The 13,787-nt window shown below is 38.5% G+C and overlaps 2 protein-coding genes across 3 annotated transcripts in view; one reads left to right on the forward strand and one right to left on the reverse strand.

Annotated features, from left to right (window-relative positions):
* The window catches only part of CIB2 (calcium and integrin binding family member 2), a 35,377-nt gene extending 23,344 nt beyond the window's left edge, over positions 1 to 12,033 (reverse strand). The window contains exons 1-2 of one of the 2 annotated variants that reach the window (XM_053988555.1): positions 11,935 to 12,033; positions 1,916 to 1,950 (exon numbers count right to left, since the gene is read on the reverse strand). In XM_053988555.1, coding sequence (XP_053844530.1) covers positions 1,916 to 1,950; positions 11,935 to 11,985 — 86 coding nt within the window. In that variant the 5' untranslated portion in view covers positions 11,986 to 12,033. Of the gene's footprint in view, positions 1 to 1,915; positions 1,951 to 3,053; positions 3,142 to 11,934 lie in introns of those variants that run through there. The other variant, XM_053988556.1, reaches the window with a different exon arrangement.
* DNAJA4 (DnaJ heat shock protein family (Hsp40) member A4) overlaps positions 5,538 to 13,787 on the forward strand; it is a 73,607-nt gene continuing 65,357 nt past the window's right edge. Inside the window, exon 1 of the mRNA XM_053988540.1 lies at positions 5,538 to 5,542. The gene's annotated coding sequence lies outside the window, so the exon portion shown is untranslated. The remainder of the gene's footprint in view (positions 5,543 to 13,787) is intronic.

Genomic DNA, 13,787 nt, shown 5'->3' on the forward strand with positions numbered 1-13,787 from the left:
TTTCTTTTGCTCATTTTGACTCTAGTAATTTCTCTAACATACTGAGTACTGTTGAAAAAGATAATCTTGATCTTTATAGCATCTGCAACTCACTTCACCTCAATGTTTCTTACCATTCTCATCAATTTTCTATGTTCGGGAGTATTTTGACCAAGAGTTCAGTGCACTTACGCAAGTAGAAAAGGACTAACACAAACTGGAATATGTACAAGTCTTTACCACAAAGACATGTTGCAGCTGCTTCTTTTCTCTGACTTACAAAAGCAGATACTCACAGGAAGATTTGCTTTTAAGAAATCTGCAGTGGCTGTCTCTGAGTATGTATTAAGTTCTAGGCACTTACAGACTGATTGTCTACCAGTGTGTTCTGGCATCTCTCCATACAGAAGAGTTGTGTCCTGAAGCTGCACACATTGGTCTGAATTTCCACATTCTCCTTAAGAAAACTGGGGCATGTTTTCAAAGCCCTAACACCACCAAAGCAACCGGTAACAGCTCTAAAAATTTGTCAACTGTTCTATGAATATTTTAGATAATGTTTTGAGTCAGTGATAACATAAATATGTCTATAATAACCAAAATTCTTTAGTATGTTCTTGCCCCCATGACTGAACGCTCATAGCTGCGATCAGCACTTCCAAAAAGTAACCATCTTTAACCAAGACTTAGGAGTGTATTTCGGTTTTCTGGTGATAAACAGCTATCAAACACCAATAGTGAGCTATAGTTTCTATTTTTCTCTTTCACCAGGCACACTTGCCTCTGGCTGCAGTCTTACTTTATATTTTTTCCTAGATCCATTTTCAGCATTTTGTGTTAAATTTTTCTTCACTTTAAATTAATAAGTTATACTCTTTTCTAATAATTTGCACATTATCCACACTCAGATTACTAATCAAAAAATGTGTCTTCAACTCCTCTGACCACAGCCTGTGTTAATGCTGACTTGAGCTGCTGCTGACACCAAAGCCTTGCACTCTAAAGTCAGTGTGTAAGTCATTCTAACATCTTACTGGTAGGGAAATGCCCTCCTCATTTTCAGTTACATTTGCTCGCTGTGGCTCTCATGCCAGCTTTGGCACTCATCTGATCCTTCAGAGAGCTGATTCAGCTTATTAAACCAGCAGAAAATATATTTACTGTTGGTTGGGGTTTTGATGGGCTACTTTCCCTGTAGGGACATATAAAAACACTTAGCCCGTCTCACCTAATTGCAATCTCATGCTGGTTTACATCAGTTTATAGCAATCTAAATTGAAGCTGCCATATTCATTCCTTCATCCCCACCTATACAACAGTCATTAACAGCCACGGAAATGGATGGCGAGACAGGGATTTCTTCTTTTTTCTTTTTGTAAGGATGCTCCTTGTTGGATCATCTCACTGAAGTCAGCAGCTGCACAAGAAATTCAGTTCAGCCTAAAGAGGACTCAACCTGCATTTCCTCCATACCAGCCCTGTGAGCATCCTGCAGGGTAAGTGCCCAGCAGTACCTGGCTGCCCCTTCACTGAGACAGGGAGATGCTAAATCAGTAAGTGCTAATTAACCAGGGGCTCAGAACCCATTTTATTCCTGCTCACTAAAACTTTACCTCAGACATGTAGAAACACCTCTGGATTCTACACTGACTGCAAGATGTGCCCTCACTGGTATCATTGAGCAGAAAAGCAGCAAATTCCTTTCATACAAGTTACTGGCTCAACCCTAAAATAGTCTATGATAGACACTTTAAGCTAATCACTACTTTATGACAATTATACATTATAAGTGTATCTTAAATCCAATCCTACTCTATTCTATACTGTTAATTCCTGCAGAGTAACAGGCTTTATCTGGTTTCCTCACAAGTCAGATAAAAAGATTTAGCTCCTTCCACACGGATCACGAAGGAGAAATTCGAAACAATTTACTTACCGAAGGATTTCCTTCCGAGTGAAGAACGTGCAATCCTGTTAAAGAAACAAAATGTGTCACTGTACTACAGAAATATTGAAAACAACTTCAAAGAGTTATTTCTCAACCTTTTGGAAGGAAACTCAGATCTGACAGAGAAACATTAAAGATCCTGTTTGGGTGCCATCAACGTTTGACTCAGAAAGCAATATACACTATAAAATAACAGAAATATTTCAAGGACAGGCATATCAGTAAAAATAAAAATATTGATAATGTGATAGTTCAGGAGGAAAAAACAGGTTGCTGAGATACTTCTCCAATGTGAAATGACCAGACCAGAAACAAAATTAAATCTAAAATAGAAGGTATATGCCAAAAGTATTCAATCAAAGAATATGGAAAACAACAAACAACAATCTGCTGTTGATGACAAAAACTGTCTTCTTACTTTAAGCATCCCCCTGCTGGAGACAACTGGTTAAATAATAAAATTATGTGGTTATTTATTAGTTATTAACCTTTTTTGCTAACAATCAGTTTGCACTGTGGCCAGTTTGCTGAAGGCTGCAAACTCCTCTATTTTAGGAGCATGGATAAATGGATAGTCCCTGCCCTGAATAGCACCAAACCATTCAGCTCTCCCTGTGCTATCACAGAACTAGAAATAACTAAAATGCAAAAGTAGAGCTTGCTGAATTTGAGAGAAGAGCATACAAGCATTCACTTGCATTCTAAATGGCTCTGATGTGACTGAATTGACATTGGTTTAATTCACTTCATGAACACCTCTGTTATACTAGAATTCAAACACTTCACCAAAGAACCAGAATATGAGCAGTGGCAGAGTTTGCATTTCATGCATTTCTACTTCAGTCACAAAAAGAGATATAATTTCAGGTGCTGTGAGGAAACAATAATCAGTCCCATCCCATTCAAAAAAAATCCCCTAGTCTCCACTCTTACCTAGTATGTATTTAATGGAAATTCTGCCCTGCATCCAAGACTAGGAACACTAGTGGTAATGAAATATTTGATAATCAGTTGAGAACATCATTCTTCAATTCAGAGAATATGCAACTTGATCTTAGAGCCAGCTCCTGAGGGTGTACATATAGGGGACAACCACCAACACAAAGAATTCTTCCTGATTACCCACCTCTCTCATGGCCCATGTGATGTGGCAGGGCATTTGCCTAACCATTCAGGTCTTTGTAGGTTTCCTCCTTCAATGGAAAGATATTTAGAATATATCATCTTTGAAAATCAGCTTATGACAAGGTAACAGTACCAGACTTGGTAAGTAATACTTAAAGGGTACATACAAGTACTTTGTCTCTACAAGTCCCTCTCTTCAGTCAACCAGTGAAAAAGTATTTTTTCTCAAGCTGAGACTCACTGGGGCTAAATGCCTCCTTCTTCCAAGGAGGGAAGAAGCAAAGGATCCCTGCTGGCAGAAGCAAACAGCCTGTCTCAGGTGTCCAGGAACGCGATCAGTGCCGCAGGTATCAATTACTGAGCTGCCTTGCTCTCCTCCATACAAAGTGACTAGAGCAGCAGCTCTTCCTTCAGTGGATTGTGCACTTACAAGGCCCAGGAGGAAGCGCCTTGGGAGCTGCTGACACTGATACCACATTGTCTGCAACTGCACAAAGTGACATTGGAGCCAGCTGGTCAAGTCTTCCTTAACTCCACACAATCAACACAGTCAAACTGTCACTTAAGGATGCTTCATTTACTAAGAAAGGGCAGGTGTAATCTCACAAATAATTGTAATGCCCTCAGCTGCAATCATCTGTAATTATATAGGCTAGGGAAAACAGTAGCCACTTAACGACAAAGCTGTCAGGGAAGCAATATACAAATGGAGACAAAGATTAAAAGGAACTTAAGACTTTACCTTGCAAAAGTCCTGCAAAAATGCTATTGGAAGAAATTAGGTCAGATAATAAACCATCTTTGTTGACAGTCAACACATTTTTTATATTTTATTCTGAGTTGTATCATGATGTTGCTAACAAACACTGCTGCCTGCCTCTTTTTTGATCAACAAGTTTTTTACTAATGTAACCTAAACCCCCCTAATACTGAAAACCTCTATAGCAGAAGCAGTTGCAACTATCTACCTGACCACTGTTACTGACAGTTCTATTTCAATTACACCTGCCAATTGCATGGAATTGTCAGGGATGAAGAGTGCCAAAAAAAAATCAAGAATGGCCTCACACTTGAGAGAGATCTTAAAGCTACTCAGGGTCAAAGCACCACAAACTCACTGTGACCTGGTCTATACTCTTGATCCAGCCAGATGATACCACCTATGAGACAATTTACCATAAAAAAGCCTGTCAGGTGTCAAATGGCAAGTGCAAAACCAGAGCTCCACGTGACCTCTGATAGGGAAGTCCAGCCATCCCTCTTGCTTCTCCCACCTTTTTATTTCTGCCTGTTCCTTTACGCAGACTTCACCTTGATGAGCAGAATAACTGCATCAGAGAACTCTAAAGGAAGGAACTAATGTGTTTGTAAATGAACCTAGCAATAATGGACACATTTTCAGCTTGGATCATTTCCTTTTAGTGACTTAGAATATAGCATTGGCAGTACTGGTACAAGAGATGAAGGTGAAACAATTATCTATTGATGGCAGGAAAGGGTTGCAGGACTGAGTTAATTTTCCTTTTTTTTTTTTTTTTTTTGAAATCACAGCCCTCAGTTGGATTAAAATCATGATGGAAAAAAGGTCTAAGTAACATAATTACATTTTATAGTTGCTGGAACTTCAGCAATTTAATTCCAATTTAATTAAAGATTTTGGCCAAAGAAACACGGAGGTGAATCATCCAATTTTCTTCTGGCTACTTCATTCATACAGAAAAATACATAACGAAGGAAAATAAATAGTAAATGAACATGTTAAATTCACTCTCTCATAAGGAAAGGTGAAGTGCCCTCTGGAAAGCATTTGTCATTAATGCACATGATAACTTTGATTTTCCTGCAAGCCAGAGATATCATGGAACACATTTGCTATTTTTATGGACTTTATTTGTGTTTACTAAGAGCACAAAAAGAAACCTGTCTGTTCTGTCTGGATACTAAAATGTCTGGGAGTCCTGCTAGAAAAGCAGAAACTGAATATGAAACAAATAAACATCACCAGAGTTTTCATAATTCTTATCAGTTCAACATTACTGGCAAGAATTGATCCTGGGAATTATTGCCTTTATTTCTAGTGCTATACAATGGTCTGAAAAATTTCTGCTAACAGCAGGCCCTCGGGGGCTTTAGCTTCTTGAGAACAGAGGCTTTGCCTTGACAGGTCACCTATTCTAGCCCCTGAGAACAAACATGAACCTTTTCCAAGATCAACTCTCCCACTCAGTCTGTCCTTGTGCCCTTGATAATCAAGTAAATTAGAAGTCCAGCATGGGATCACTGATGGTTGTTTGGAGGTAAGATATCACTAAAATAAATCTGCAATTATCTACTTAACATCTTGTAACAAAGTGAATAAAACCAAGCAAACAGAAAATAAATTTCCCATTGATTTCCATGAGATTATGACCTTGTATAATGGAACTTGATTCTCAAATTTAGCATCTAGATGGCTTAACTGCTTCTTAAAATATTTTGCAGAGAGAAGAGGCAGACAGCTGGTGTATTTAGGTTCCACAGGTAGCTTGGCTCATGGCTGATAATTGGACAAGTCAGTCAGCATTGCTTGTAAAGCGCAGTTAACAGTCTCTGCTCTTAAAACATAATTTTTATAGCAGAGAGCATGCACATGCTGTCAGTTTTGTTCTTTTATTTCCTATGTCAGATGAATGCAGATTAAGGACGGAACAGACTGAAATATGGTGGTCTACCACCTTGTGCAGTCGTCTGCAGGACTTGACTGCAAACTCCTTGGTTGGTTCTGCTTTGTAGTGAGTTCTACGGTGATTTGAACAAAGCAAAAAAGGAGAGAGAGATGCTCTGACAATGCTGCTAGTTAACTGTCTGTAGAGTGTCCATCCAGCACACCACTCACCCCACGTGCCAGCTGTTCTGGGGATGGATTGCCATTTCCCGAGAGCAGCACACAGCTTATGAATGGCAGCAGAGTCCAGTGAATGGGAGGTTACCAACCACCACCCCCAGAAACAAGTACTGTGCATAAAGCACAGCTCTAAAACAAAGCTAATTTCACGGCGGTATGCAAAACATTCCTCTACAAAACAAAAGCTGGAGAAATGAACAACAGAATGAAAGAATAGAAATACTCAAATATGCTGTGAAACAGTATTTCTGAAAGCCATTAAATGCGTATTTCTTGTCTAAGACAATACATATACATTCTGCTTTATATATGTATAGTTTCATAAGGTCAGGTTTACTTTGATCCTGCAACAGCTTCATTGGAAACTTTTATAAATACAAAAATAATATAAATCAGTCTGTCTCTATTGAGTAAGAAACCTCCAGAAGGCTGGTTTGCATAGTACAGCACATCTTTACTTCGGGTCCTCTTTTATCCGTTGTTCCAATACAGATAGACCTGGTTGGTCAATTAATCAATACATTTCACCTGACTGGCTAATTAACAAGACCCCTTTCTTATAAACAATATTTGAGAAAAACAAGAAAACAGAATAAGAAAACACCACCTCTGGTTGTTCATGATAATAAGCTATCATTGTTTATCTTCAACTCCCTAAAGTCTCCCAGGCCGATTCTGGGAAAACTTATCTAGTTTTCTCGCTCTCTGACCAGGCTGTCACATCCACATCAGTCTTATAAAACCACTGCAAATGAAAAACAAAAAAAACCCAAAAAAACCCAAACCAAAACAAAAAAAAAAAAAAAAAAAAAAACAACAAAACCCAAAAAAAAAAAAAAAACCCACAAAAAAAAAAACAGCCTCAAAGATCATGCAGACACTGTAAACCATATAGCTATCTGAGAGAGCAGCTCTTAAAAAATGTTAACTATTGGGTGCTGCAACACCTTAAAAGGTTATATTTAAAGCAAATTACTGTAGAGGTTTCATTTTTAAAATTATAAATGACATTTTGTACTGTGCCAAAGTACAAAATATGTGTAAGAGCATTTAATCAAAACACCGTATTATCCTGTGAAGCAACCAAGAATCTGGTACCAGACAGAAGCAAATGAACTCTTATATAAGACCTATTATTAACTCTTGTTCCAGTAATTTTACAACATTTTACGATTAGTAATTGTACTACATTTTACAAATGCAATACTTTTGTTCTACATTCCACACAACTAAGACTGGCATGGAGCTGTGCAAGACTGAGTCTGCAAGATATTTATGTATTTTCATCACTGTTAGTGTATAAAGAGTTAACAGAGTCAAGGAGTGAAAAATGCTGTTTGCATCGGAACACCAATGAAAATTTTACCACACAGCTCATCCTTACTTGTCATCATATAAACTTCACAATTACACCCAAACCAACCAAAACACCCACTGAGTTTCAGAAGGAAAAATTCTGCACCTGTAAGAACTGGTTTACATATTCATATGGCAACAGGGGAGTAAAAACAAGTCAGACATTAGCAAGGACTGAAAAAAAGCAAACTGCCAAGAAAAGTAATTTTGTTCAATATACAGATGCACCAAATAGTAACACAAAACAAGAACCTGGCCAAAGGATATTTTCACAAAAAAACTTGCTCCATTATTATGCTACTTTTACTTGCACAAAAACAGCAATACTGTATCAAATGGAAAATGCTTTTTACAGAAGATCCTGAGGAACCTATGAATGCACTTCTTGTATTCTTGCAAAGGGTTAATTTTCCAAGACCCTGGATGAAGTCTGGATGGCTTTTTAAAAGACAGCCTGATGAACCTGTTTTACTTTACAAATGGTGTTTCTTGACGGATCACAAGATAACTTGTACAACTCTGGTTTTGCGCAATTCTCATGAAATATAGTTGAATTGCACTTTGACATAAATTTTGATAGAAGGAAAAAAGTGAGCTCTGTAATAGAGAAATTCTTGTGTAAAAGAAGAAAGTCAATACTTCATCGTACTCTATTGTACTGCAATATTGCCTGTAAGACTGCCAGGGTAAACATCAGTTCGTTTTGAGACTGCATTAAATAATGCAGAGTAAATAGTACTATTAATGAACAAATACAAATGGCTTGCAATAAAACCAGTAATATGCCTTATAATCTTTAGGTTCTAGAAGGGAAATAAAACAAACAAACAAAAGGATCGCTGAATTTATACTGAATTCAGCTCTCTTGATTCAAGTAATCCCAGAAAAGGAAATGAGTTTGACTGAACTGTGCAGGAGTTCGTCCACAGCCAAAGTACAGTTTCTCTGCACTTCCTACTCAATACAATTTTTTTACAGTTAGTAATGCTAAGCATCGAGGTGAATAAATGGCTCTGAATTAATAAGTAAGTTGTTTTACAGCATACTTGTATTTTCCATTGCTTCAAGCATCTGTACACACTCAAAACACCCTAAAATTTCAGTTAATTTCCTTTTCTCAATATGAGACTTGACCTCCAAAATCTGTAGGCAGCTTTTAAAACCTTAATTTTAAAATGTTCTTTTATTGCAATAAAATCCATCTTTCTTGGCTATCAGTACTTACCTTTTCCCTCACCAGACCTTGGTTAGATGACCTTCATACTTTCTGTATTAAAAAAACCCTCAACAACCAAAAGCCCCATTCACCAAAAAAAACCTAAAAACCATAGCCAGAACTCTAAGGGCATAAGAATCATAAATGCCCAGTAAAATTCCTTTTCTTACAAGGCCAGTATTTTAAATTATGTGAATCTCTATGAGCAACCCAATGCTAGCAAAAGCCTAATTTGCAAAACATTTCACTAATCTTGTGGAAATGTAAAGAGCTGCCAACAAGAACACTATCATAATAACAGGTGATATGATCTTAATAGCAGGTGTTACGACAAGGTGTTAGACTGGAAAGCTGCAAAGCTCCTTTCCTTACTTCACATCTACCTACTTCTTTTTTTTTTTTTTTTTTTTAATGCTGAATGGTTTAGCATTATCAAGTTCTATTACAGGTCTCTTGTACAAACAGTTTCAACTGGCTACCAATCTTAATGAAGAGCACTTAAAAAACTTGCCCGTTGAAAACACTGAGGTCATCCTGTGGGTGACCACATTTACAATTCTTTAATTTAAAGTTAAAAGTTCTGCTAACAACTGGCTCTTCAATATGACCATTTACATGCAAAAAAGGTGCATACATAGGCTTCTCAGAAGGTTTTACATAAATAAAGCAATTTGATTTATTTTATTTCATTAATATTACACTAATGATCTGCGATTTATGTATTCTAGCTTTTCAAGCAGGTGATTTTTCTGTAGCTTAATCTTCACTCGCTAAAGCCACTTGCATAGGTTTTACCATACTTTAGGCACATGAACTTCTCACTTTTTCACCTCATAGTGTCTTTCATGGAACTAGCACATAAAACACAATGATTTTTTAAAAAATTATAAAAATTTTCCTCCTTAAAAAATATTAGGTGCTATAAACTCAAAGCAATTTGTATGAAAGACAGAAATAATAGAAGGTATGACCAGGTAATACAATGTCCAGAAATATATTTCAATAAAGAAATTATAAGTCTAACCATGAGTTGAGTGAGGTTTTGAACAGTCTACCAATAGGAACTATGAGGAAGTAAAAAAAAAGAACAACCAAGATCTATTTTACAAAAAAGATTGACACTTTTGCTTCTGAATGCTGATACCATGAACACTGTACTACTGTTCATAGTATCACTGGACCACTGTTGTAAGGAGTACAGAACTAACTCACAGACACATAAATTCACAAGAAACTGCTTTAGGGGAAAAAAAAAAAAAGACTCAATTTATAAGATCAGTTTATAAAAGCAATTTATATGGAGATGCCTTCCTGGTCACTGGGGTACAGATGTGCACAACAGACTGTTGCAAAGCGGACTGTGGTGCACAGTGTTTTACTTTGGCCCATGGTTTACAGACCCTGGTAACTCAGCTGCTGGCTCAAGACATGAAAAACCTGAACTAAAAAAATTATGGAAACACTGCCCCATTCTTCCTTTTTCTATTCTGAAGAAATTCCACAAATGAGAAGAAGGCAGGTAAGATGGCAAATTCCAACTCAAACAGCTCAACTTACAAACTGCTGACTCCTCCAGGATGCTGTGGAGAGGCAAGAGCTCTCTGTGTGGGTGGCTCCAGCAGTCAGCCCAGGATCTTTTTGTTTAAAAGACTCAAGAGATGCAAAACTAATAGATCAGAGGCAAATCACCATCAAAATTATGTCTTTATCTGATTCTTCACAGCATGAGGCTAACGCTCCTTCCTGACAAATTCTGCAGGTCAGTTATTGTCCTGAAACCTGTTATTTTATGGTACTTGCCAAACATAACAAGTGCTGTTACTAGTCAAAAACCGTCTAGCTCTACACTAATGAACTGCAAGTCTGCCTGTAACAGAGAAATCCCAAAGGAGACTCAATCCACTGGGCCAAACTCCTGCCAGGCTTTGAGATCAATTACCCAGCATTATGAAAGGCAGGGGCTGCAAAAGCCATTAGAGAGGCAATTTCTACGTGAAGAGCACTGAATTAGGGATGACATTTCAGCTTTTGCATTTGCCAGTTTATGTCAAGAGGATAACATTAATTACATTTGGATTTTGTTTTGTTTCACTGCAGTTGTGCTCTGTTCTGTGTTCACTTCTATTGTTAGTAGGAAGACTGGTGCTTTACAGATCTTTGATTTCTCTCTTGCCTATCCAGCAGGGATGTGAAAAAAGCTCTTTTGGATCTTGGACTGCTAAGTCTAATATCACTAACTTAGATTAATACATTACAGACTGCTGGTGAGAAGTGAGACAAAGTGGAAATGAAGAAGGTCCACTGTCATATTTCCTACAATGATGAAGAAAACCACTAGGAATTTATAAAAGCATTTAGTTTATGCCTTACTTTCAGTGTGGGATAACGGTTGACAGCATTTAAGCATATACACCTGGCCTCACTCCATGGCTCAATATTTACACCTGTGACAAATCCATGTTAGCAGTGACTTGAAATAAAATTAGTAACTAAAATAATAGATTCTACTTCAATAGTTTTAATTAACGATCACAAAGATAAAATGTTATTAAGTTACCCAGTCCCTTAAGGGTCTGTATCTGTCCCTTGGTTATCACAAGATAAACTAAATCTTTATTTCCTGTGCTGCTAATTCAATGTTTGTCATTTCATGTAGGAGAACAGAGCAATGCAGCCAGCCCTGGCTGCCTCTCTTAAAAAGTAGTCAGCTGCCTCCTTCTTAAGCACACTTCTACTCAATGCTTTGCTTCACTGTATTTTCAGAAACTTGTTCAAGATGCATTGTGCCCATTTCAGCTTCCTGAAATCCATTTCAGTGAGATCTGCAGTGTGCTGAAACATGACTAAAAACAGGGAATCCTTTTTCCTTTTTTTTTTACCCTATTTAAAAACAGTTTATGCAATGTTAAGTAAATAAAGAAGTACCAAGTTATCCCTGACATAAAAGGCATACTTACTGATGATGAGGCAAGAAACTGCTTTCCAGGAGTGGATACAAGTATAACGGCACCTATTCTGGAATTACACTAAGGATGTTTCTCTGACTTATCCTTAGGAGAAGTGAATTTAAACAAGATTTGTTTTTTTCTTTTCCACTCTATTGTCAGCAAAAGGCATTGGGGAGAGAAGGTGCTACACTTTTGTCAAGCTAGTCACAATCTTTATTTTGCTTCCTAGTTCAGACACTGAGGATGTGACCCTTCTCCCTCTATACAGAGAGGGAATTAAATGAATATATTCAACAACCCAGCCTTAGATATCATTACAGCTGCTGAAAGGAACAGTGGAATATATACATGCAGGTTACAAAGAAAGTTTTCAATTATATTGGAAAAAAAACCACTCCCCAAACCAAACAAAAACTCAAATCATAAACATACGTAGATTACTCCCTTTCATCCCCTAATGCAAACCAAGATATCTTACCTGGTAGGCATCTAGCTGTTCATCAGTAAATATCGTTTGCTTATTACCCATCTTAAATGAGGAATTCTTCCTCTCTGCAAATGCATCCCATTAGAAGTAGCTGGATTCCTCTGTATTGTAGGCATTTAGAGCACGTATACTCCGTGAGCGTGCTGAAAAAAATCCCAGAGCCTGCATTGAACTGGCTTGGACTGCACCTGCCCAGTGAGGAAGGACACAGTCTGGGAAATCTTTGCAAAAGCTTGACTGGAGTGTGCCAGGAAGGAAAGTGTTAAAATCACAGGCAGGTGTCGTACGAAAACAGGGATACCAATCTGCCCCTTTTCAGATGCTTTTCTAAGAGGCATACGGAGCTTTTATAACGCAAACCCCGAGCAGCCGCTCCCAGCAGAATGCAGCTCTCTCCTGCCTCGGGGTCTCACTCAGGGCGCTCCTCACGGCACCTCCAGGCTTTGGAGCAGCTCTGCGTCAGGCAGTGGCGCTGGGCAGCGCAGCCGTAGTGCCAGGCACACCAGCCAGCCTGGGAAGAGCGGAGCGCACGGGCATCGCGCACAGACTCCAGCCTGCTCTGCGAGCTGCCCTGCCCGCCGCGGGCTGCCCGGGGAGCGCTGCTGGTGCAGCCTCGCGGGGTCCTCACGGCCCCACTCCCGCACCCGGTGCCGCGGGAGCTCCGCAGGAAATACTCGTGTCTGCACCGCGCCTAGCGAGGATGTGAGCTCACCCCCAAAGGTACCAAACTGCCGGTTACAGCCGCGAACACAGGGACTCCTTTGCACATTAACTAAATTCTTAAAAGTCAGCAAGATTAAAGTAGTTGAGCAGACGCTATCCTGCCTCCTTAGGCTCAAGCAAGCACGGCTGGGAAGGAAAAACCTCTACCACAGCCTAAAGCAAAAGCAGAAAGTGCCAGTAGAGGGCTCGCTGCGTATTTTAGCGCACCACAAGCCTACTGACGGGAAAGTAAAAAAATAAAAGAGCATCTATGAGAAGCAGACAGACAATATCATATTATCTAACATCTGCAGAAGGATAAGCTCTTCCAACAACAGCAGGAAGAAGTCTGAGTGAGAAAGGATGGCAACGGGGAAGAAGGACCCATTATAAGCTCACTTTCCATTCAGGCACAATGGAACAGGACAGGGTAAAATTTCCAACTTCCTTATTTGTAGTCTGCCAATGGCCATTATTTCCTCATCAAGATAGCAAGTTGAATAAAAACACTTTGAGAATTATTGTGTGCTTTTCCCTACAGCTTCTAATGATCCTGGCCTGATACCAGGATTGGATAATAGGAGTTCACTTTACCTTGGCATGTAACAACAAACATTTAAAAGTAATAGTGAAATCAAATATATTGTATACATAGTAAAAATATCCTATGAAGTGTGTTGGATATGTAGTAAAAACATTCTACAAAGTGCTGAACCACAGGCTTATAAGAGATGGCTTATTCAAATTATAACATTTAGAAATGCAGGTTTGATTAGCTGCAAACCATCACTGCCCTGAGCTACAAAAATTACAAGGTATATCCCATACACAAAATAAATGCCTTGGGATGAGAATGTTGGCAATAAGGCTTATTAGCAATAAGCAAACGTCAGAATTGCAACATCAAAGAAATGCATTCTAGCAATTGAGCATATTGCAGCACAGTTTCAGAATAAGAGAGAAGAAGCTACAGTAGTAAGGAAAATACAAACAAAATGATTTACCATCAAACCAAGACAGCAGCAATATCTGTTCAAATATCATACAGTTGTACTGACTATAACATGGCAAAACTGATCTCTGTTTTCCCAGCAACTAGTGCTTTTTTTTAACTTTTCCCTGGCATGTAGTGGCATTGGATT

Source organism: Vidua macroura, chromosome 12, assembly GCF_024509145.1.
Source record: "Vidua macroura isolate BioBank_ID:100142 chromosome 12, ASM2450914v1, whole genome shotgun sequence".
In the NCBI taxonomy this organism is placed as follows: domain Eukaryota; kingdom Metazoa; phylum Chordata; class Aves; order Passeriformes; family Viduidae; genus Vidua; species Vidua macroura.